This window comes from Parus major, chromosome 14 (assembly GCF_001522545.3).
Source record: "Parus major isolate Abel chromosome 14, Parus_major1.1, whole genome shotgun sequence".
Lineage (NCBI taxonomy): Eukaryota > Metazoa > Chordata > Aves > Passeriformes > Paridae > Parus > Parus major.
In genome coordinates this window covers 10,106,759-10,129,559 of record NC_031783.1, presented here as the reverse complement: position 1 = coordinate 10,129,559, position 22,801 = coordinate 10,106,759, and the positions used below count along the sequence as shown (strand labels likewise).

General features: G+C 46.2%; 1 protein-coding gene across 3 annotated transcripts in view; it reads right to left on the bottom strand.

Annotated features, from left to right (window-relative positions):
* The window catches only part of FAM20C (FAM20C golgi associated secretory pathway kinase), a 57,584-nt gene extending 36,180 nt beyond the window's left edge, over positions 1-21,404 (bottom strand). The window contains exons 1-4 of one of the 3 annotated variants that reach the window (XM_015642978.3): positions 20,724-21,404; positions 19,701-20,431; positions 17,796-17,971; positions 9,190-9,268 (exon numbers count right to left, since the gene is read on the bottom strand). In XM_015642978.3, coding sequence (XP_015498464.1) covers positions 9,190-9,268; positions 17,796-17,971; positions 19,701-20,215 — 770 coding nt within the window. In that variant the 5' untranslated portion in view covers positions 20,216-20,431; positions 20,724-21,404. Of the gene's footprint in view, positions 1-9,189; positions 9,269-17,795; positions 17,972-19,700 lie in introns of all 3 variants that reach the window. The other 2 variants (XM_033517885.1, XM_015642979.3) reach the window with 2 other exon arrangements.
* Positions 21,405-22,801: the final 1,397 nt, after the last annotated feature.

Here is a 22,801-nt window from a genome sequence, read left to right as displayed (position 1 = left end):
ACAGAGCTGGCGCTGGAACTACAGCACTGCTCTCCCTCCTCCTCTTGGCTGGGGCTCACTCAGAGCCCTGACACAAACCCTGGGTTTGCAACATGAAAGGCTGAAAAATCTCTGGGTCTTATGCCCTGAAAATCAGATTTTCTGCTTAATAAACCCCCTAAAGAATCAGATGCAAAAGAGGTTTGTTTGAAAATTTTGGCTGGGTTATCTTAGAGTGGTGATTCAAACAGGAATACAGGGCAACACAAATATGCTGGGTCAAAGTTCCCTTCTTGTGTATCACAAGATAGACTCAAACTAAATACAAGTCAGTCATACTGGGAATCAAAGAAAATTAAATCAATTATTGCTAGATTTCCCATTAAACCTACAAATTTATTTAACACCTCCATTTCTTTTGCTGCCTGCTGCCAGCTAATCAAAGCAGTTTAAAATCCATATACAACCTGTGTGTAGCTGAGGTCTGTGTGCAATATTTCTGCTGTTATAGGTCTCCATGGCCAGCCATATGTGTCCTATGGCCAGGTGAACACCCTGGCACAAAGAATTTGGACTACCAATTAGCAAGGTTTACAAAAGGGTCTTGAAGTGCTAACAGGATCAGTTGGATGCTGCTGCTGAGAACAGTATCTGGCTTATGTGCTGGCTTGGGGTGTTTTATTATCCATAGCACATAATCCTGCACTTTAAGCTGCTTCTATTTACAACAGTTTTGCTGTCCCCCTGCTACTCTCCATCTCCCACACATTTGCAGATGCTACTTACTCTGTGTTTCTGCTACTTCTTCACATGCAAATGAGTCTTTCAGGCTTTCTCACTTTTATTTACCCATATGCAGAACTACAGCAGAGTGAAAAATTAAAAATTAGGAGGAAAAGTACTAGGACTATTAAACTAGACACAGAAAAAAAAAAAAATTCAGGGAAAAAAAAACCAATTCAGTTCAGCCTGCCCTAAATCTGTGTTATTAAGAGCTACTATGGCTATTTGAAACACCCTTTTTGTTGGTTTACAGCGGTGAGTCACCCACAGCACCATGCCAAGGGCATAATTTGGATTTCTGCTGTGCCCTCTCTCCTCAGCTTTGCCAAAACCTTCCTGTCTGGACCTGCAAGGCACTGATACTTTGGCTGTGGGTCTGTCCTAAATGCCACACCAGTTCTGCATTGTCACTGACCACAGAACTGTGCTGCCTGAACTGGTGACCTCTGGAGAAGCTGGGCACGGTTCCTCAGTCCTACACTTGCTGTTTCATCACATCCACTTCACTGCTGCTTATCTCCTGCCACTTTGGATGGCCAGCAGCCCTAACTCAAAAACCTGTAGAAATGCTGAGAGCTGAAATGAGCTGACAAACTTCAAACAAATCTTGGCGCAAGAGGCCAAATCCCCATCTGCCTCCTCCAAAGTGGTGGTGATCCCCAGAGCTATCTCTGTGTGACATAAAGACCAGGGACAGAGAAAGAGCAATTTAGCTCCATAAAACATCCAAAAATAACTCATCCCAAGGGGTGAGATGAGTGTGGTGCAACTCATCCTCAGGACAAAGCCGCATGTGCTGCTCCAGAGAGAAAACAGCCTCAGCCTGTGGTTTACACCACAAGTCTTGCACAAATCATTTTCCTCCCCCCTGAATTTCAGCCCCTGGAGCCTAGTTTAAGGATTATAAATTGTAGAGAAACAGACAAATTCCCATGGAATGTTTCAGGGTAGCAGTATCTGCATATCCCACTGAAAACACTGCGGACACATTTTTTTTTGCTTAGATTTACTAGGACATCTTACCTCAGTGCTCCACCAGTCCCCTGTGTGCCAAGCCCTGTTACTCAGCAGTAAATTACAGGCTATGTATTTCATGCCAGCTCTTCACTTCTCTGCACCATTGATACATGGTGAACTGTGTGAAATAAGGAACTGAGGAGCTAAAGTGCCTCTCTGATTAAAAGACAAAGCCACAGGACTGCGCTTCTTGGTATGCAGAAAATTAAAGTGAAGAAGTGGCTTGATTAAAATCAGATGCTGAAGATGTTTCTTTCCTAATATACTGTGGTAATGTTAAAAAAAAAAAAAAAAAAAAAAAGTTAGCTGCTGCAATAAATGGCTTTTAAAGAAAAAATAAACACCAGCATGTCTTTGTTCTCAAAGACTAATTAGCAAGATTCTCTAAGTACCTAGAAGACAGCTAATCAAGCAGAGACAATTCTGTACTGTAAAATGTGGCTGCAGACTCAGGTCTGCCTTTTAACAGTGACAAGGGTCAGGTACAGGCAGCACCTGTGCCCATTTGTGTTGGTGTAAGACAAGAACAAAAATAGATATTGAGCATCCTGTTATCATCTGCCAAAAACAGCCCAAGGAGAAATGCAAGGGTGGAAGGCTGTGCAGAAAACCCCAGTGACAGAGACTGGGGGGCTGGCATTTCTATGAGATGTAGAGCAAAGTCTTCTCTGTCAGGAGCTGAAGATGCCATGGGAATGTCAGGAGAGAGGGATTTTGGGGGTGATTCACCAGCAGTGGTGGATGGCAGCTTCCCAGTGCTGGGAAGTGGGATGGAGCTGAACCCCACAGAGATGTTGATATCCAGCAAAACAGCTCTGGTTTGTTGGAATAAAGTCTGGTCTCTTCCACCAATGGGACTCACGTTGTCCAGTCCTGGCTTAGAGCAGATCCTGCCCTGCTCCAGGAGGGGATAATCCAGGGCAGCTCAGCTTGGGATAGCACAAAGGAGCTGCTGCCCAGAGAGGGAAGGAGGTTTATCTTCCCCTCCTGGCTGCTGGCACAGTGAAATCTGCTGTCACAGATCCTAATCTGAATGGACAACCTTTGAGCTACCTGGGCTTGCAGACATTGACTCTGGGGTCATTCCATAAACATGTTTGCAGAATTTGAGAACAAATTGCTCCTGAGCTGGATGAGATTGATCGATATTCCAACCAGCAGCTGCTGAGCTGTGGCAAGGGGAAATACAGAGCATGGTGGTGGACAGAGACAAGATTTCACTGCTGTCCAGGGCCATCAGTCAGCCTCAATCCTGATCCAGCTCCCCTTGAAGTCACCACAAATTTTCCAATCTGCATAAATGAGATTTGGACCAGAGGCACTGCTGAGTCCTGAAACGCAATTTGCACTGAAATACTGAAGAAGTCTGATCTGATGAACAGGATTAGTTATAAAAGAGAAAAACAGTTCATGCATAATATACCAAAAGTTAAAGAGCTAAAATACTACACAGCATCCCCCACTGTCCTTATTTAGGACCACATTCAGATCTCATGCACTTTAAATATCAAAGGATATAATTCATCCAGTTAACTCCAGATTTATTCCTGATTTAAGTACAATCAAATGTACCTATCAGTCTCATTCAGGTAAACATATCAGTAGGGATTTGGTTGGCAAGAATTTGAATGCCCTTAAAAAGCCCCAAATCTCATAGATGAGGTCCATAGAATATCTGATTACTGATTATTCCTTCCAGCAGCAATGAAAGCACTTCTCCTTCACGATATAACAAGAGCATTCCTTGCAATTTTAAAATACTCCTACATAAACCAAATGCTGGGATTGCCAGTTTTAACCTTTCCAACCGGTTTATTCAACCTTAGGTCTCCAGTAACCCACCCTGCACAGAACCAGTGAGTGGCACAGTAACACTGCTCAGGCTGAGGGACCAGTCTCAGTGGTTGGGTTGTACTTTGACCAGCGACTGCTCAGTTGGGTTTCACACAGCACATTCCAGAGTGCCAAAGCGCTAATCCTGGAAGGCTCTGAGCACAGCAGCTACTGGATGCACATCTCACTTCTCTAGCTGCTCAGAGGAAACATTGCAATTTGATTTAATTGCTATGTTGACTTATAACAGTATGTTTACACTGGATGCCTGCCAGCTCACATGTAACAGGTTGGCAAAACGTATTTCCTCAAAACAGCGTGAGATGCGATGTAATAAGGAAAGCAATCTTTCAGCAGCCTCCATTCTGGAGTTCATTTCAACTCCTCTGACTTGGAAGCAATGCCACCAGTGCAGAAGGATTACACCACCCTAATTGATATGATAATCAAGCCTGGAGGCTGCACTTCCCAGGTACAACAGCCACTACCCCAGAAAGGCAATATAGGAAATGAAAGCGATTAATGGTTGTTTGTATTACAGGGATTGTTTGGACTATTTAATATCCCTATCAAAAGATGCATTACTTGTTGAACAGTCCTAATAGCAAATCAAAGAGAAACCTGAAGAACACTGCTATCCTTTGCCACTGTGTGACATCTAAAAGCCAGTGAAAAGCTGTGCTTTGCCAATTGAAACGAAAATCACAGAATCATGTACTCATTTAAATTGGGAAAGACCCCTGAGATCATTGAGCCCAAGCACTAATAAGCACTGCCAAGCCCAACTCCCAGCTCAACACCCAGCACACGGCGTTGACCACTAAACCACATCCCCAGGTGTCACATCCACTCCCCTGAGGGCCAGTACTGGCTTTCCCATGACCCTGGCTGCTTGATCTCAGCCCAGTTAACAGCACCTGTGCCTTTGAGCCATGAGACAGCTACAGGAACACGAGAGAAAGGTGGGTGTGCTTGTTTCAGTCCTGTAGAAAAGCAGCTTGCCCCAGGCTGTGACTACCAGCCAGTTTTGTGGCTGGCACTGGGATGGGTCAGGGCTCTGAAGGCTGCAGGAACATGGAGATGCTCCCATGGGCAGCATTATTTCCACAGCAGCAAGTTTCAGGAGGGACAGTGAGAGCCAAAGTTACAAATAACACAGTCAGCAGTGTTTGATCAATTAATGAATGCCCATGATTCAAGGAGACTGGATTCCACAACCCCAAAATCCTCTTCTGGCCTGGTATCCCCCTGATACTAATTGGCTCTACTTTAATAAAGACTTTAAGTGCAAGTTAAACTCTTAGTAGTCTTCATCTACTGGAAGAAACAGTCATGTGGCTGTTTCTAATCCTGTACTGTGACTTGTAAAATCAGAAGAAAAGAAAGATGTTAAAAATATTGAGTAAAATCTAAAGCTGGAGCAGAACTGGCTTTTATCTGTTCATTCAAAACTGAGTTCACTAGATACAGTAGTATTTCTTTGAATGGAAAAAAATAAGCCTCAAAGATTTTATAATGAATACCCCTTGCACACATTTGTACAATGCAGCCTATAAAAATGGAATGAGAGATGTCATTTCTAAACACAGACCACGGGACACTTTTCTCACAACTCCAATAACAAGGTATAATTTTCTATCTGATCCTATTTGGCTTTTCCATAAGGAACTGTAAAAACCTCTCTCAAAATCCTGGCACCAATGTGTGCAATAGGAATCCTAATGCTGCCTCTGCTGGAGCAGAATTTCCCTCTTCAAGAATAAAGCCTTGGGAGGAAAGAAATAGTGTGTTGGTTTTGTGGCTGAGCCAGCTATTTAACTCCACGAGCCAGCAGAAACAAAGGGAAACCAAATAAAACTACAAAGCTACAAATGCTCCTTTTGGACAAATGAGCCAAAACTCTTTTGACATTTATGGCTCTACACATCCCTACCTGATAAGTCATACAGAAAGCTGCAACTGCAGATATCAGCAATCACGTAAATAAATTTTATTATGTTGTATGTACAATACTAGTACAGTTAGCTCCACTAATCATGGAAGGAGGGGAGGTTGCTATTTTTTTCCTGTCCCATATGGTAATAATTTTGTATGATTGAACTGTTATGATCTAAATAAAAGTACACATTAGCTCTAAGATACATTGCAAATACATTAAATCTTCCCTGGAGTTTTAGCAAATACGTGCTTTTTCTATCATGCATTTGGAATTAGTAAAGGAATCTACACTGGGCCATAGGATTTATAAATAGATTTGGCTTCCTCTGCAATACTTTATGGGCAATTATTTCAGAAATGAAGATGCAGAGCCACGGATAAATAAAATAATTGCAGCTGATCAGGCTTTATTTACTGCTATCACATTTCCCTGACTGCTACACTTCCCTCATTTGATCCACTAGCCTGAATCAATGACCAGATGAAGAGCTGTCAGTTAATGTCAAACACAGAGAAAAAAAGATGCCAAAGGCTGATTCTAATTTCCCCTTTCCAAATTCTGCCTGGGATTTTCTGGAGCTGGCTTGCTCCCTGGATAAATTCAGTGTGGAACTGGGAGGCTGGGAAAGGGCAGAGTCAGTCAGATGAGTTCTGCAGTGTGCTCAGCAGTTTTCCAGGGAGCACATTTTGCTGTGGCTGCCCTGTAGAAGTCACTGCCAAAGGTCTGGAGAGCTCCCCTCCCATGAGCAGATGCCCAGCTGTGTCAGGGAAGGGCTGGCATGGCCTCTGCTGTCTGCTGCAATCCCACTCAAACAGGTATTAATTCAGTTTGGAAGACGCTGAGTACAGTGATGTGTGGCAAAAACAGCTTTCCAGGCAATTCCAGAGAATCAAATGCAAACAGAGCCTGGGACTGGCCTCATGTCTACATAATACCCTTCATGTACCTCACACCATGCAGCTTTCAGTATTCGAGATCTCAGACAGGACAGGAAACTCTGGATTATCAATATTCCTTGGGATCAGGCTTGAAATCCTACACCTATCTAATAGTGTTACCTGGGCTTCATGAAGGAGATTGCTTGTCTGAAGAGGCTTATCAAGTCATGAGGAAAAAAACGTGTAATTCCTGCTGCTTTGAAAGGCCACAGGGCTGATAACACAAGTGGAATACGTGGGATGCACCAGGTGGAGACAACCTGACTACCCACTGACGACTTCCTTCAATGAACTCATCTCAGATGTAGCCACCAGGATGACATTTTATGGCTCTCAAATTAAACTACCTAGAAAAAAATTGTCTGCCAGCCCTGATGAGCAGAAATGTTCCTGAGCTACCTACAGCCTCCTGTCCTGGGAAGGAAGATCCAGCTTTGTGAGGCCTGGATAAAAAGGGTACCCAATAGAAAAGGGGAAGCACAAGAAACATTATGGCAGCTGTTAAGGGCTTCCATGTTGAGGATATCTTAAGGATTGCCATGTCTTAAGGCTGTCAAGGGACTTAAGAAGATCCTACAAGCATAAGTCTCATAGATTTAAGGCCTGGGGGCTTTTTTGTGTGTGTGTGTTGTTTTTTGTTTTTTAAATTTTTATTTCATTCTAGGCTGCTTATTTCTGTATAAAGAAATTATTCTGCAAACCTCTCCAAGAACTTCATCAACCACAGTCCATAAGGTGGAGAAAGAGGCCAGTGGGACCAGATGCCAAAGGAGGTAGGAAGATTTATGCTAGCTGAGCATCTGGCTCCCTGTTCCCTGTTATCAGAGTGAAGACAAATGCTTGCAAACAGCCTTATTCCAAAGCACTAATGCGTTCAGCCACACTCAGCACAACAGGCTGCTCCTGGAAGGTGTGCTGCCTGGAAAAGCAGCTGCTGAATGCTTCTTCCAGTGGTTTAGGCAGTACAAAGAGCAGTGAGAAAAGAGGGTGTTGCTGCCCCTCAAACCAAGCCAAGGGAATGATTAAGACATCATCTGTTATTGTTCCAGCGGGTGGTAGGAATTGCTCCTACACAGGAACGTGGCTACACCTCTGTTGTCATCCATCATCTTGCTGAGGCTGTGCATTGTACAGTATTTTGATCTGACCTCATTAGCATTCCCAGAATTACAATGTCATACCAATGATAAAGGCTGAGATTATCTGCATCTGAGGGAATGCAGAAGGAGCATATCACACACTGAAAAGCCAACAGTGCAACCATGACTCTGCCAAATGCTCAAAGGCAGCCTGAATCCCCCTGGTTCTTGATTTTGCATGTGGGACAAGTCACGATTAGGAGTTGTGCCTATGTGCATCAAACCTGCAGATAAAAGGGACAGGCTCATGCACTGGTGATTAAACCCTCAGGGAGAGGAAGGACAGGTGCTGGAATAGATGCTGTCTGAGTTGCCAGTATTGTCTGTGCTTCTTCCAACCACTCCCAGGCAGCCAGTGATCCACTAGAAACGTGGAGAAATTTGTGTGCAATTTGGGAAATGACACAGAGGCATTTGGCCTTTGCACAGATGCCTTGTACTCTCTGGAAGCTCAGGATTTTCTTGTGATTCCCAGGATAGAGGCACAGAGGGAGGGTCCCTGCTCAAACTTGGGTTGAAGGAAGGTCAGATCAATTTTTTGACCCTTGTGGCAGTCAAATAAAATCAAGTCAAATCTGTACTTGTCTGAAGTCAATCTACAGCAAAATCTGTAGTGAAAGAGGGAATCTGTCGGTCTCCAGCCAGCAGCTTCTCCAGCCTGCACTCCCTGCTACAGCTCTAGCACAGTGCCAACACACATTCCAAACCATTCCCTGCTACTTTAGTCTTCCATGGACCATCTTAGAGGAAATGAACTGAACTTCCCTACAGTGGGAACGAAATAAGGAAATGAATTTATGATTCCAGTGGTACCCTTGACAAAGACACTGAATAGCTCCATTAAACTTTTCGCAGCCCCAAGTGTCTTTGCTAAACCCTCTACAATGAGCACAGAGTAATTTTCCTTCTTACAACACAAACATACAGGTCAGGATTCAAGAGCCTTTTTTGTACCTGAATAACTTCAACACATCTCAGTGGGATCCAGGCAGGCAGAAATCAAGGCTGCATAATCCTAGTTCTTCCCTTTCTCTCCAGAGTCTTTCCCTTGCAGTACCATTCTTGGATAAACTCATTTTCACAGACTCAGCATAGACCTAACCAAATGACTAGTACAACTCTTTAATACAAACAACAATAAATCAACTGATTAAATTCTAATTTATCAGACAAATACTCTTTAGCTCTTCCCAAAGCTGTTTTGAATCATCTCTCTTGTCTGGCCATGTTCCAGAGGAGCACTGACACTAGATAAAGCTCAGACCTGTGGAATAAGTTTACATGAGATAGAAATGCTGAAAACATCCTGTATTTATGATGGGAGATTTCACAGAGATCAGAGTGAATAACATTCCTGAGAAGACTACAATGTCTCTGAAGCCTCCTCAGCATCTCCTCACGTCCTCCCCTAGCAGGACAAGGGGTCAACAGACCCTGAAGGTTGAGGCTCAGCAGCAAGGCTCAGGAACCAGACACATTAACCTACAGCAAACCTTTAACAGCTTAGAAAATGGCCACTCCACCACAATTCCACTTTAAATCACAGACTTTTTTTACTTACTTCATTGGTTTAAACAATGCTTGTCCATAGTTCTGGAATGTCATGATCAGCTTCAGCTGGGTGCCTCCTGATTTCATTGCTGTGGGGGCAAAACACAAAACAGCTTTAAAATGAGACATGCAGATCTGCTTACACTCAGCTTCCTTGAAACCAAATCATATCTGTTTTTCTGCATCAGTTCAGCACTGTGGTATCAGAGCATCAAGCAGGATGATGAACTGGACAACAGATTATTCAGCAGAGTACAGAGAAGGGCTTTGAGCTGCTGACCAGGACTAACATGGATTGTATTTCCTGACACTTTTTTGCCTTTTTCTGGCCACCATGGGCTCCACAAGCACCCCAGATAAGCAGCACCTATAGGAGCAGACCTCTGGAGTCTTGTTTTCTCCATCTCTCATTGCTCTTGGAGTCCCTTTTAACCAGGGGCTGACACTGGTGAAGGAGATGGGGATGCTTTCAAAGGCAGCTGCAGCTGGGATGTACAGCCCAGTGCACAGCAGACAGCGCCTTAATTAAAAGTATGAGCAGATACTGTAGCAATCTCTGATCTCTGCTGCGATTTTAATAACTGTTTCTGAGCAGTAGAGATATGTAAATTCACCTCCTCTGTGCACAATGGAGATGTATCCAAGCCCAGCTGTTAACTTCCAGGGATCCCGAGGTGGCTCATACAAGAGAGCAGAGCTGTGCAGAGCAGCCTGGCTGAAGAGGACAGTGAAGGTGACAAGGACAGTGGCTCTGCTCATCTCCCAGCTGGGAGCTAATGGGAATTTAAGACTGATACTCACTCATACCATTCTGAAAAACTTGGACAATGTCACAGTAACAGCCAGGTTATAGTGGTTTTAAAATTAGGATTTTTTAAAATATACATATAAGAATTCATAAAAATGCATTTTACTTGATGACAAGGCTACTTAAAAACATATACTTCAGAAAACAGCTGCTTTTCTGCTGCCTCAATCAAAAGCATCCTACTAAATGAAATGACCTATAGCCTGACTCCTGAATGCACCTCTGTGTTGGGAAGGCAGGCCATGGCCAGCAGGGCTGTGTGGATGAGTCATTCTTTTAAAGATGCTTTCTAGGAATCATCAGATAATCAATCCCTCTCTCTGCAGTTCTGACAAAAGCCAAGTCAACTGGAGAACTACAAAATGTCAAGTTATCTTGCCCTGTAAATTCTGCCTGAGAGTAGCCCTTGTTCCACCTATACAGCTTGTACATGTTTTTTCTCTAACCAATGCCATTAGCTGCACATCTTTTTAATTACTCATCTCTGTGCCTTATCACTGATAGGTCATCATCTCTCTTTCAGCACTTGTAACCTATATTTTTGCAACAAAATGCTATGCAAATCTGGTCAGTGTAATTACAGTTCTCCTAGAATAAAATCCCTCCTGCCCTGCTGTTTTGCTGATCCCAGTCTTCTCTTGCCTTTCCACTTTATCCCAAAGGAACAAATAAATAATTAGAAATTAAAGGGCATTAAGCAATTTGCACTGACCAGGTAAAGCAGAAGCAGAGGGCTTTCCTGGATTAAACTCCCTCCCTTGTGCAGGACAGGTCATTTTATCTGCACCTGGGGGCAGGAGGAGCACAAGGCTTTTTCATGCCCAGCTCAGAGATGAGGAGAATGAGAAGTAGAGAAGCTTCCAGTCCAAACCCTACCTGTGGTGCCCTGGGACCACTCTGGAAGCAGCCCTGGCCAGTGTGGGCAGCTGGAGCTGCCCTTGCCCCATGGCCACAGGGCCACAGGGCCAGGCACAGGGCAGTCCCCACCACCTTCACTGCCCAGCCACCACCACAGGCCTGGCATTTCAAAGAAACATGGCATCACAGAATGGTCTGGGTTGGAAGGGACCTTAAAGATCCACTAATCTTTAACAAATCAGGTTACCCCCCTGCCATCACAGCAATGCAAAGAAATAAAAAAGGAAGTTTCAGCACTCCCTTCTCTAAGCACAGGGTTTCAGATACTGAAAGGACTGGTTACTCAGCTAATTGAAGCCACACAGATAATGAATTTGTTAGCAGCCAAACTCAACAGCGAGGATGTCATCACCAAGCAGGGAAATGTATGAAGAAGATTAACAATTCAGAATAATTCTTCCATGAGACACAAAAGCCTGGTTTCCTGTCAGAAGGAACTGAGCTGAAGTAAGACAAAAGCATCTCCCTTGTGTTTTTAGATCCATCTTATTGTATTGCCTTAATTGGTTGCACCAGTAGCCTCACCCCAACACAAGTTCTGCTGGCACAAGTTGTTTCTCCACGGCTGCTGGGAGCAAACTTTGGAACTCTGAAAACCAGAGGGGGACACTGGTGGGAATTGTGTCCCATTGTGCTTCATGGCAGGGCAAGGTGGAACCCACATGGATCATGGAAAACAACCCAGTGCCAGAGCTCCACCTTGGCTTTCCCCATTATCCAGACTCACATGCAGCTATTCCCACTTTGTCTCCTCCTCCAGTGCCACAGATGTGCTGGCCAGGCTGGGGGTGATGCAAGGCCACCCTCCAAATCCAGGCTGGCTAGAGCCCAACATTAATCCACACAGAGATGGAGACACCTAAGCTTGGACTGTTCTTTTCAGCTCAACAAGACTTTGCTGTACCTGCAAGCAGCCTTGGAGCAGTCCAGGTTGCCCAAATTTTGGGGAAGAGCAGATCTCACTGGAGATGATCCACTCTAGGTCAGATCATTTCCCCTGTACTAACTTAGTGTCACATCAGCACTCTGGCTCCCCTCTTGCTTTCTGAGATGTGCTCCTCCAGGAACTCCCTTTCCTGCTCAGCCTCAGTTAAACATGTCCCTCTGGCCATTGTTGCCTGTCATCTTCCAGGGGTTTGTCCCAAACAAACATCTGGAGACATCCTCACGCCTCCATCTGCTGCCCACAGGAGCAATCCTGAAGAATCCAGTGAGCTGGAGGGTGCTGCCCCATTGCAATCTGTCACATCTGTGATCAGCAGCTTCAGGGACTTTTACAAAAGCCTTGCAACACAAGGCTGTGCTGACTCCAAAGGAACCACTAGTCACACTCTAAATTCAGCTTCTATTTTTTTGAAGTATTTTAATATACTGTGACCACAGGTCACAAACAGCTCTGTAAAGGCTTTATAAACCTGCTAGCTCACAGCAGGTGCTTCAAATCAAGTCTCACACAGCTCCTGGATGTACTGGCACACTGCTAAAAACAAATCCCAATGTCATCATTACTTTTCATCTTCAGGCAATTCAAAGCCCCTCTTTTCCCTCCAAAGTAGAAGGAGATGGAAAGCAGCATTAACCTTTCCTGTTAACCCAGTGTAAGGGCTCTGGGGTGTGATCAGAAATCTTCCTAACTTCAGGAGGCTTTGCAAAAAAATTCCCTGAGATATCTTTTTGCTTGAATGTTTGGGATTAGAGTCTTGTCCAAAGATTAGTGAAATTGGTGGGATTCCTTCTGTGTTTTTCTGACAGACTTTGGATCAAGCCTGCAGAAATCCCCTCTCCACTCACATCCCTGAGCCTGCTGTCATGGCCACCTGCCACGTCTGCTACTTCCCCACCTTGTCACCTCACCAACACCAGTCCTGAATCCCCACCCTGAGCCACAGACCCCAACCAACACAAAAGATGTCCCAGCTATCATCTCTCACTCATCTTTTCAAGTTGTGCAGGGTTCCTGGCTACCCTCTGGTACTGGCAGTGCTGCCCAGAGGGATTTGACCCAGATGGATTTGGAATTCCAACTGGGCTGGCTTTCCAGCTCTTCTGTTTTGCTCCATGATAACCCTGATCCTACCAGCCTGTCTAAACCATATGGTTTTCTGATGGAGAGAGAGACTCCCAACAGGATCTCTGAACTTTTTCTGGTTCTTTTGGTCAGAATCCAACAAACATTTTAAAATGTACTTAATTATGCAGTGCTAGTGCCTGAGAAGTGAGATACAGACACAGCCTGGGATGCAGTTAACATCTGAAACAGAGGATGCTCAGATCCATTTTCGATTCCTATTTATAGATCAAGCCTAAATCTAACATAAACATGTTGATTGGCTTTAACAAGTAATGCTCTGCCCCAGGCTGGAGACACAGCCCTGTAAAAGCTGTAAAAAACATATTTAAAAATAAATTCAAGCCCTCATCATCTCTTGGTTTGTCCTTGTTCAGCCAATTCTGCTAGGTTTTTTAAAGGACTTTCTGGCTTAGTCAAGAAAGTAAAAGATTTCTGCAGGGGAAGAGATCTGTGAAATTATTTGAAGGCTTTTCTGTACATTTTAAGTCCCCTCATTTCATCTGGAGCTGTACATTAAATCAATCTGTTGACTCTTGGCAGATTCATTGTTTCCTTGCGCAGTAAATCAAAGATGCAACATTTCATTGTTTTTCACAAGTTCTCAAAAGCACTTCTTCCTTTCCTTTGGATGAAATTTTCATGATTTTCTTTAGAGGCAGAATTTATGTTCAATATTTAACATCTTGTCTTTCCCTTTTCTCTTTTCTTTCCTTGCCTTGAAGCAGAGTCCACCTCAGGTAATTGCATCTTTTATTCCCGGTGTGAGTAACCTCACACACTCACTTTCTAATCGCTGCCTGTACAAACTGAAGGCATCACAGACCCACAAATTACCTCAGCCAGGTAATGTTTCCAAGCCTTTACAACCAGAGAACTTAAAGAATCAACAAAATAAGTCCCATCTACTCAGAGGAATTACAAAATCTATTCTGTTTACAGGGAATCTCCCTGGACAGCAAGATCAAGGCCACAGTGCCCCTCCAACACACCATGCCAGAGCTGGTGTTAAACTGCTGATAGTGCTGCCACAATTATGCACAGACATCTTGTAAATATGCAAGAAAATAGCTAACTGTGGTTATTTATGCATGCAATAAGCATCTATGAAAGGCAAAGGAAATGTGCAATTGCCTGTGCATGTGCTTCTGAAAACCAGGCTTCAGTGCTCAGTGGAAAAACAATTCTCTCTAGGCTCCTATTTATGGCAAGAGGAAATTTTCAGTGAATTAAATCAAATTAAGAGCTATCCCTTTATGCTGAACAAAATGAATAGGAAATATGTATATATAGAGAGACGCAGGGCACAGAAACATCCTCAGCCCGAGCCTGGGTAACCCTGTCCTTTTCCAGGCCAGCTCTAGGTGTCACTGTGGGAGCTGGATGGGATGCTCCTTCCCATCCATGGATTTGTTCCATTTAAACTTCAACATCAAGAAAATGTCACCTTGGTGCTCCCTGCTCTTGGGAACTGCTTCTGTCACCGTTTTCATTTTAAAATACCACTGCACATTACAGAGTCGTGTGAGCAGCTCTAGCAGACGTGGGGGATCAGTCTGGTCACCACTCTCACCCACAAATAAATGCAGGGTGAGCAGAGAAATCACAGTGTGGCCAAGAATGCTGCTTTGCTGCAGTTTGGATCTAATTACTGTAGGTATCAGGCAAACCATCTAATTCTATTAGAGCCAAAGTAAATCTGAGCACTGGGAAGGAACTGGATAAAGCCCTATCCCATTTCATCTAATGCACGTTACCCTGTATATTTAATTGTCCTGCTTGCTAAAAGAAGCCTGAAGACCAGGCATTATCAAGGTTCCAATTTATTTTATACTCTTAACCTGACATCTTTCCAGCTGCCTTAAAAATAAAAAAAAGAGCAAAAAACCAACCCAGCAGAATTTGAGCATAAGGAAAAGAAACAAGGCTAATTAGAAGATAAGCAGGAATATGCAAAGAATGTAACAGCCCTATAAATGTCCTTTGGTCAAATATATTACTCCTTATTAATCAGCTTACATGCTTTTGAATCCCTCTGCTGCTCTGCAGTAAAGCTGAAAACTGGCAGGAATTACTTTAAAGCATGTATTTTTAAACATCCAAAGAATTTGAAACCTAAAATAAGAGAAGTTGCATTGTGCAAAAAATAATTTTTAAAAGTACATTAGCAATATGCTCTTTCTTTCTTTGCAAGATGACAAAGCTCCTGAATCCCCACAGGGTCAGGCAGTGAATGCCAACACCAAAATTCAGATCCTGGCATCTCTATATTGGCAAAAGTCCCCTTCCATTTCCATATACTTGATTTTAGACTGGGATTTATGTGTAGGAATCATTCCCTGTCAGTTCCCATAGTGGTCAAAAACAACACCAAATACACCTCATGGTTTAATTTATGGAAATTATCCTGATTCATTGCTAGAAACCATGGCTCTGTGTTTTTTTGTTAGAGGCATAAGAGGCCCTGCCATGCTCTTAAGAGCCTTGTTCAAACATTAACAGAGACAATCCCAAAGGGAATCACTAATAGCAACCATAAATCTTCCTCTGTGGTCCCATGGCCCTTTCCCCCCATTGATCTGAAAGCTCTATCGAAACCAGAATTAATGGAAACCCCATGACACATCTATATGACACATTAGGTGAAATCATGGCCCCGGGGAAGTAAGTGGCAAAAACTTCTACTTACGTCAGCAGGGTCAGGATTTCACTCTCATTTTTTATGATAGTAATTTTTTTATGCTAGGCCAACTGAAGCAGAGAGAGGTGAAGCCACATGCCCAGAAGCACAAGTGAACACCAAGCCCAGAAGATCAAGTGAAGAGTGAGGGCTAAATTCCTATTTCTTGCTCCTGCCTCCCTTTTTCTCCCACCAGTTTCTATGTCCCCAATCCACCTCAGCCATCCCCCTGCTCTGCAGAAGGGACAGACTTCATGGCTCGAGCACTGCTGAGTTTGCTGCTCTCCTCATGTCTGAGCTCTGGAGTGTTGGGGAGGTGAGTAAAGATCAGCACTCAGCAGCCATGTGCTACAAACTGCTACAGCCACGGCACTTTGTGCAAACCTCAAGAGATGGGCAGGACGTGGCTCCATTGGGCATCACCTCTGCCCCTCTGGGGACAGCCTGGCCCCTGCCTGGGCACTGCTGCTCTCTGTGGGGACAGGGATGGGCACAGACTGTCCCTCCTCAGTGCATGTGCCCAAGGCACACGTTACAAAGTGCTGGCTCAATCCCCATTTGTGTGTGCCACTAACATTCCAAAAATTGGTGGATATTGAGGGGTGAGGTCAGGAAAGGCAAGGGCTGTATCAGGGAGAAAATCACCCAGGTTGTGTCCATACAATGCCCTCATCACCCTCCAGTGCAAACCAGAGGAGTGTGGGCAGTCTGCTGCTACCTGCAGCATCACCTCTGAGCTGGGGAAGGGAAAACACGTGGCTTAATGGGCAAACATGACCCCTTAATGACTCACTCTGATCCAGACTTTTGGGAACAGGAAACCCATCACAGGTTAATAAACAAGCCCATGTTTGTCATCTTTCCTGAGCTGCAAGTCCACTGGACCCTCGAGTCCAACATGTGGGACGGCACCTGGGTACCACAAACTGCTCTACACAAAGTGCTGCTCCAGCAGAGCAGTGCACTGAGCACAGCCAATGCTCGGCAAGATTCACTGAGCTGAAGCTCTCCTGTGGCACCCTGCACTTTACACCTACTCCATCCCAAGCAGCTAAATCAGCCCACTCCTGATGACCAAGGATCTCCTTTATTCCTGCTCAGCAGCACTGTGATTCACACAATGGAAAATGTAAACCTTAGGGCTGCTTGAGCTATTCTTGCCCAGGCCATTTCCTGCTGAAGCCAGGGGAATTTTTGCCTTGCAGGGTTAAAGACCTGCTGACCTCATCCCACAGTGCCAACACACCATCAGCATTTTCACAGAGCTCCTGCTATTTCATCCCTTTGAAAGGGACGTCGCAACTTTGTGGTCAGCACAAGTAACTCCATTTTCTGCCTGGTGGATGGAAACCGTTGCCTGTTCTGCAACTCCCTACCTCTGGAAACCACGGGGTGCACACTTGTTTAGTGTCCCAGGGCTTTCACCTAAGCTTGTGACATTTCTTTCCCTGTGCAGCTAAGCAGCTAAATTCAAGAAGACACACATTGCCCTGGAGAAAACATCCCTGGATGGAGAAAAGCCCCGAATGGTGGCACCTTGTTTAACCAGAGCCAAAGGCTGACACGGGAACATCCCTGGTGTGGATTTACAGGCAGAGCAAACAGAGCTGAGCTCTGGCTCAGGCTGGCTTGCCTGGAGCTCCCTGCCATGCCTGGGGAAGCTGCAGCTCCTGCAGCCGCAGAGCCCGCGGTGCCGGATGCTCCCGCAGCCACCGCAGCAGGGCTGCAGGGCAGCCTCTCCTTCCTTGGCAAGGCAGGCGCTGCCAGGCACAGCCTTTTAAATAATAATCAGCCAGTGATACAAATCTAGCTCGTGCAAGATGCTGTCTGCCTCCTGCCATCCCTTTTTTTTGGTCTGTGTCTTTATTTTAAATAACCGAAAAGGGCGCTTTCAGCCTGATTGTGACTAAAGGATCTCTGACACGAATGGGGTTTGCCTTGCTGGCAGACTTGGCAATTATTCAGGTAATACAGAGCAGGCAATATCTCGTTACATTTAGCAGGGAAAATGAGCAGGGAAGTCGGAAAGCAAAGTTTCAGAAATGCTGGAGAGAAGCCATGCAAAATATTAATACTCAAACAACAGTGAGATCCTGAACAAAGTGCAAATAATGATAAAAAATAACATATATCCAAACATACCAACACTGGTTATCTTTTGGGAGACAAGGTCTTGTAGTAAAGCCTCAATTGCAGGATTATGTCTGGAATACAACTCATACCGATTAATGCCAATGTGGAATTTTAACCAGTTTGGGTAGGAGTCTATGGAGGTTTCTCCAGTTGGCAAAAATTCTTCATGATGATCTTCATTTTGCCTACCACCAAAAAAAAAAAAAAAAAAGAACAAAACAACAAAAACCCAAAGTTGAGGAGAAAGAAATAATGTTACAGTTTGTAACACGCATCAAGAAACAGGGCTTCAAACTTTGACAACTTGGAAAGGGAAAGAGCTACAGAAGGAAGAGAGGTCCCAGGTCCCTCCCTGCACCAGAAGCCTTCTCCCATCTGGGACTAATGGGGAGATGGATTCTCACTTCCCCTCATGCTGCCTGATTTAACACCCATGAAAGTCAGGAGCAAAACTCAGCACAGCATCACTGAGCATTGGCAGAGGCCCCTCTATGGCAGAAACACAGAGGTCAAGTTTTACCTTGTGTTTAGCTGGCTTTATGTTGTACACAGCTTTTACAGGTCTGACTCGAACAACAGCATCATCCTGAACCTTTATTTAACAGGGATGTGGGGCAGGAAACCAAGGCAGCAGAACCTGACCTGTGGTGCCCAATGCTCCCACACCCTCCTCCTTCTTAAAGAGGGAGAATGAGGGAAACTGCATCACTCTGAACTGATTGCTACAGAAGAACTGGTCTTGCCCCTTCCTGAGCAGTAGGAACCTATTACAGCAAAGAATTAATTGAAATGATCACTGCCTTCTGAATTTCACTTTAGTTCTGTGAACTTTGGCTGCAGCCACTAAGGAAAATATGTACAACAGGCAGCTACATTGTGGATATCAGTGCTGATTTCACTCTTCACCTACTGAACAGACTAACCCATATTTTTGATGCAGAGTTCTCTGTGTTTACAGACATCTCCAGATGTTTAGGCATTTGTGACTTTTTTTTTTTTTTCCTTCTTCCTTTCAGGGAACCCAAAACTTTCCAGATTATTTCCCTTCACAATCAGTTAGGATTATTAGATGGAAGGGGCCTGGACAATTCACATACTCATGGGGCGGAAATTGGAATTATTTATCCTCTCTTTCTAAAGGTTTAGATCATGCTGTCTGCTCTGCAGCTTGACAGAGCTTTTGCACGGTACAATGCAGCTGTTTAAACATTACAATGTCAGTGTGTTTGGAAGAGGGTGCTGTTGTATTAGACAACCCTTTTGATTTTTCAGTCATTGAATTTCTCAGCATTTCTTAGGAGCCAACAGGGCATACGATTCACAGAGGCAACTGACTGCTTTGAAGGCTGGAGAGCTGCGGAGGTGCAGGGCACTGGGAATTAATTGAGGATAAAAAATGTAGCACACATCAGATCCTGAAAGCGGAAATACCTGCCAGGATGAATGCTTTTATGGTACTAGACCTTGCTTTTGAGAAAAGTTAATGTATTACTGCCTGGCCTCACTGCTCAGCCCTTTCACCGCTGGGTGGGAGAGAGGGAAGGTGCTGGAGAGGAAGGCTCGCTGTGAGCTCACCCTCTTCCTCACACCGTTCTTCTGGCAGCATCTTCCTCGGCTGCAGCTGGAGATGGGGCAGACCGACCCCTCGGCCTCAGCTCAAGGGGAAGGAAGCTCCAAGGCTCCAGCCTTCCCGTGCTCCTGAGTTTATTCCGTATTTCAGTGCATTTATTTTCCGAAGGAACGCGACCGGGCGAGCCTGTGAACGGTTTCTCTTTTTCCCCGGTGACCCCGAAACGCTCGGCTCAAGCCCGTGCCCCACTTCCACCCAGCCACGACACCCTAAAGCCGCGCTACCCAGCGAAGGGCAGCGACCCGGGGGCCGCGCCACGTCCGCACCCCCCCGCGGCCACTCACCACTCGGGCTGCTCGGCCGCCCGCGGGTTGAACCTGATGTCGCTGTTGACATTGAAGAGGAGGTCCCCGTCGGCCAGCGGGGGCAGGGCGGCGCGGTACAGCGGGTGCTGGAAGAGCGCGGCCAGCGGGGCGGCGTTGCCGGCGGGGGGCGGCGGGCGCGGCGCCCCGGGGCCGATCAAGCGCCGCGCCCTCCCCGCCGCCCGCTCCGCCGCGCCCCCGCCGCCCGCCGCCCGCTCCGCCGCCCGCTCCGCCGCCTCCCGCGACTGCGACGAGAGGTTGGAGGCCGGCTCGGCGCTGAAGTCCTGCAGGATCCGCAGCGTGTGCTTGCTGGGCCAGCGCGGAGCGGCGGCGCGGGGCGGCGCGGCGGCGGGCGGCGGGCAGGAGCAGCCCGGGCGGCCCTCGGGGCCCCGGCGCTCCAGGCGCGGCAGCAGGTCGATCATGATGTGCATGGTGCAGGCGACGAGGAACACCATCAGGATCAGCACCCGGAACTTGCGGACCAGGAGCATTTTCATGGCCGGGGCGATGATGAATTAGCGGCGGAGGGGGAGGGAGGGGAGGCGGCGGACGGAGCCCGGGCGGGCGCGGGGCTGCCGGGCCCCCCCCGGGGCTCCGGCGTGCTCCTCTCGGGTCGGGAAGCGAGCGATCAAGTCAATAAAGTTACCTCCATAGGCGCCGAGAAATAAACAGGCTAAACCCGATAGGTCCTCATGTCTCAGTATCATCAAGAACTTGGGAGGGGGAGGGAAAAAAAAAAAATAAAAGGGGAAAAATATTAAAAAAATAAAAAGAAAAGGAGCTCCGGACCGAGCCTTTAAAATCAACAGGAAAACAATGCCAGCGGCATGGTAATATAGAAAGCCATCTGTTCACGATTTCTCCCTCTTTTTATTACAGGGATCACAACAAACGGGGAAAACTGGTTCTTGGAGAGAAACCGACATCAGACACAGGCGCTGATTAAATAAAATTTAAAAAAAATTATGGGGAAGAGAACGGGGGAAGGAAAAATATTAAGAAAACCTGTGCGGAAAGGCGACAGAAGAAAAAAAATCATCCATAATATTTGGCTGTGCTGGAAACGCTGACTCCCTTCCCTTGGATTTGAGCAGTGATGCAGCAGAAGCGCTCCCCGCTCGCTCTTGTTCCCTCTCTTCTCTCAGACTCTTTAAGAACATTGGCTGGAAAATCATTTTCTTAGAGCGGTTCCAGTTTCTTCATCCATCGCGTCCAGTGCTTGGGAGAGATTAGTATGTTCAACTGAGATCGAGTCTGGGTGGCTGCTGTATCCGAGCTGGGCTTGTGCTTTGGCTTGGGTTGGTTTTTTTTGGCTGCAAAACTGTCTGATGGCACAACTGCAACATAAAGGTTAAATATGGCACAGGGAAAAAAAAAAAAAAAGAGGGGGGAGAAGGAAGGATTAGAAGAAAGAAACTAATATTAATCAGTAGAGGTTCTTTTTAGCGAAGAGGTCTTTGATCTCTGCTGGGTCTTACAGATCTTTCTTTTAAAGAGAGAGAGAGAAAGGAAGAGAGAAGGGGGGAGAGAAGGGAAAAGCGGGGAGAGATCTTTGGCAGGTGCAGAGTGAAAACCTCTTTCAGCTACACTGAATTCTGGAGACTGGTTGGACTAGTAGCTCTGCGGCTCCAGCTTTCAGTGGGTGTGTTAAATATTATGAGCGAGCCATGATTCCTGCCTTCCTCACGTCATAGTTAGGAGATTGGCTAAATAAACGCTACAGTGATAGTAACAGGAAAACCTCAACCAAAAGAGGTTTTTTTTTCCCTCCTCTCCTCCCTCCTTCCCACCCCCCCTTTTCATTCTACTGCAGCTCCAACTGGGGCAAGGAGAGGGCGTCTGTTCCACAAAGGTTTGGGGGAAAAAAAAAATACATAAAGGGAAAAAAAAATAAAAAAGAAGAAGCGTCAGAGGAGAGAGGAATCTGCGCTCCCAGCATTGCGAAGCAGCAGCGCGGTGTGTGCCCGGGCTGGATGGGCGATCCTGCTCCGCCGCTGCCCGGGCTGCAAGCGCCGCTTTGCCCGCTGCCCTCGCCCCCGGCCCGGCAAGGTCAGCCCGGGGAGCCGCGGCTCCGCTTCCCCCGGGACCAGCCGTGCTGGCTAATCCGGGATCCCCCGGGCTGTGCTGAGCCGGGATGCTGCTGCCCTGGTCCTGCTGCCTTCCCCTCGCAGCGGGCTCCGGGGCTGGGTGGCCCGCTGGGCTGGTGGGAGCGGTGGCCTTGGGGCCAGCACAGCCCGCAGAACGCTGCTGGCGGCTGGCTGAGAGCGAGGGCACTCTGGAGGAAGGAACGAGATGTTCCTGGTTCTTCAGGTGATCGCGCAGGGGTGCTCAGAACTGGCAGAATCAGGCAGGAACTCAGATTTCTGTCTCTGGGCAGTTTCCCTGGATCCTGTGGTCCGTAGCAGGGCTCCAGCAGTTGTTGAGTCGGGCAGTAGGAGGGGTGAGAAAGGTAAAGTGCTTACTCTGACCCACCACCACCTTCCCACAGAATATCTCAATGCTGAATGGGGTGGTCCATTTTTTCCCTGCACTGAGTCACATTTCTTTTCCTCAAAAAGTCTTCCCCCACCTGCCAGGTTCCATCCACTTCTGGAACACTTCTGGAACACTTCTGGAACACTTCTGGAACACTTCTGGAACACTGGCACTTCTGCAGAGCCCTGTCCCCCGCACTCCTCTGAAGCACATCCATACAGTTTTACAGTGTCACCGTGTTTTGCACAAGGGAAATCACTGATTTTCCAGCAGGAAAAAAAGAGACTGATGCACAAAACCAAAACAAAACAGCCTAACAGGACCATGATCCTATGGACTGCTCTGTACCTTTGTGGAGAGACAAAACTTGCTGTCCTAAGACGACCTTGTAGTCCCAGGGTTCAGAGGTACAGCTGGACCCTTCAAGTGCAGTGTACTTAGTCTCAGAAATACATTTTGCTGCAGAGCCAGAAGCAAGGCTTTCTGTTTATTCCCACTTTTTTTTTGCCAAGCTCAGCTTGGACAAATGCTGTCTGGACAGCTGACGGAGAAGAGCAGCAGAAACCAGTGAGGGGTGCGTGGTTCCCTGTGTATCATTTATGTTACAC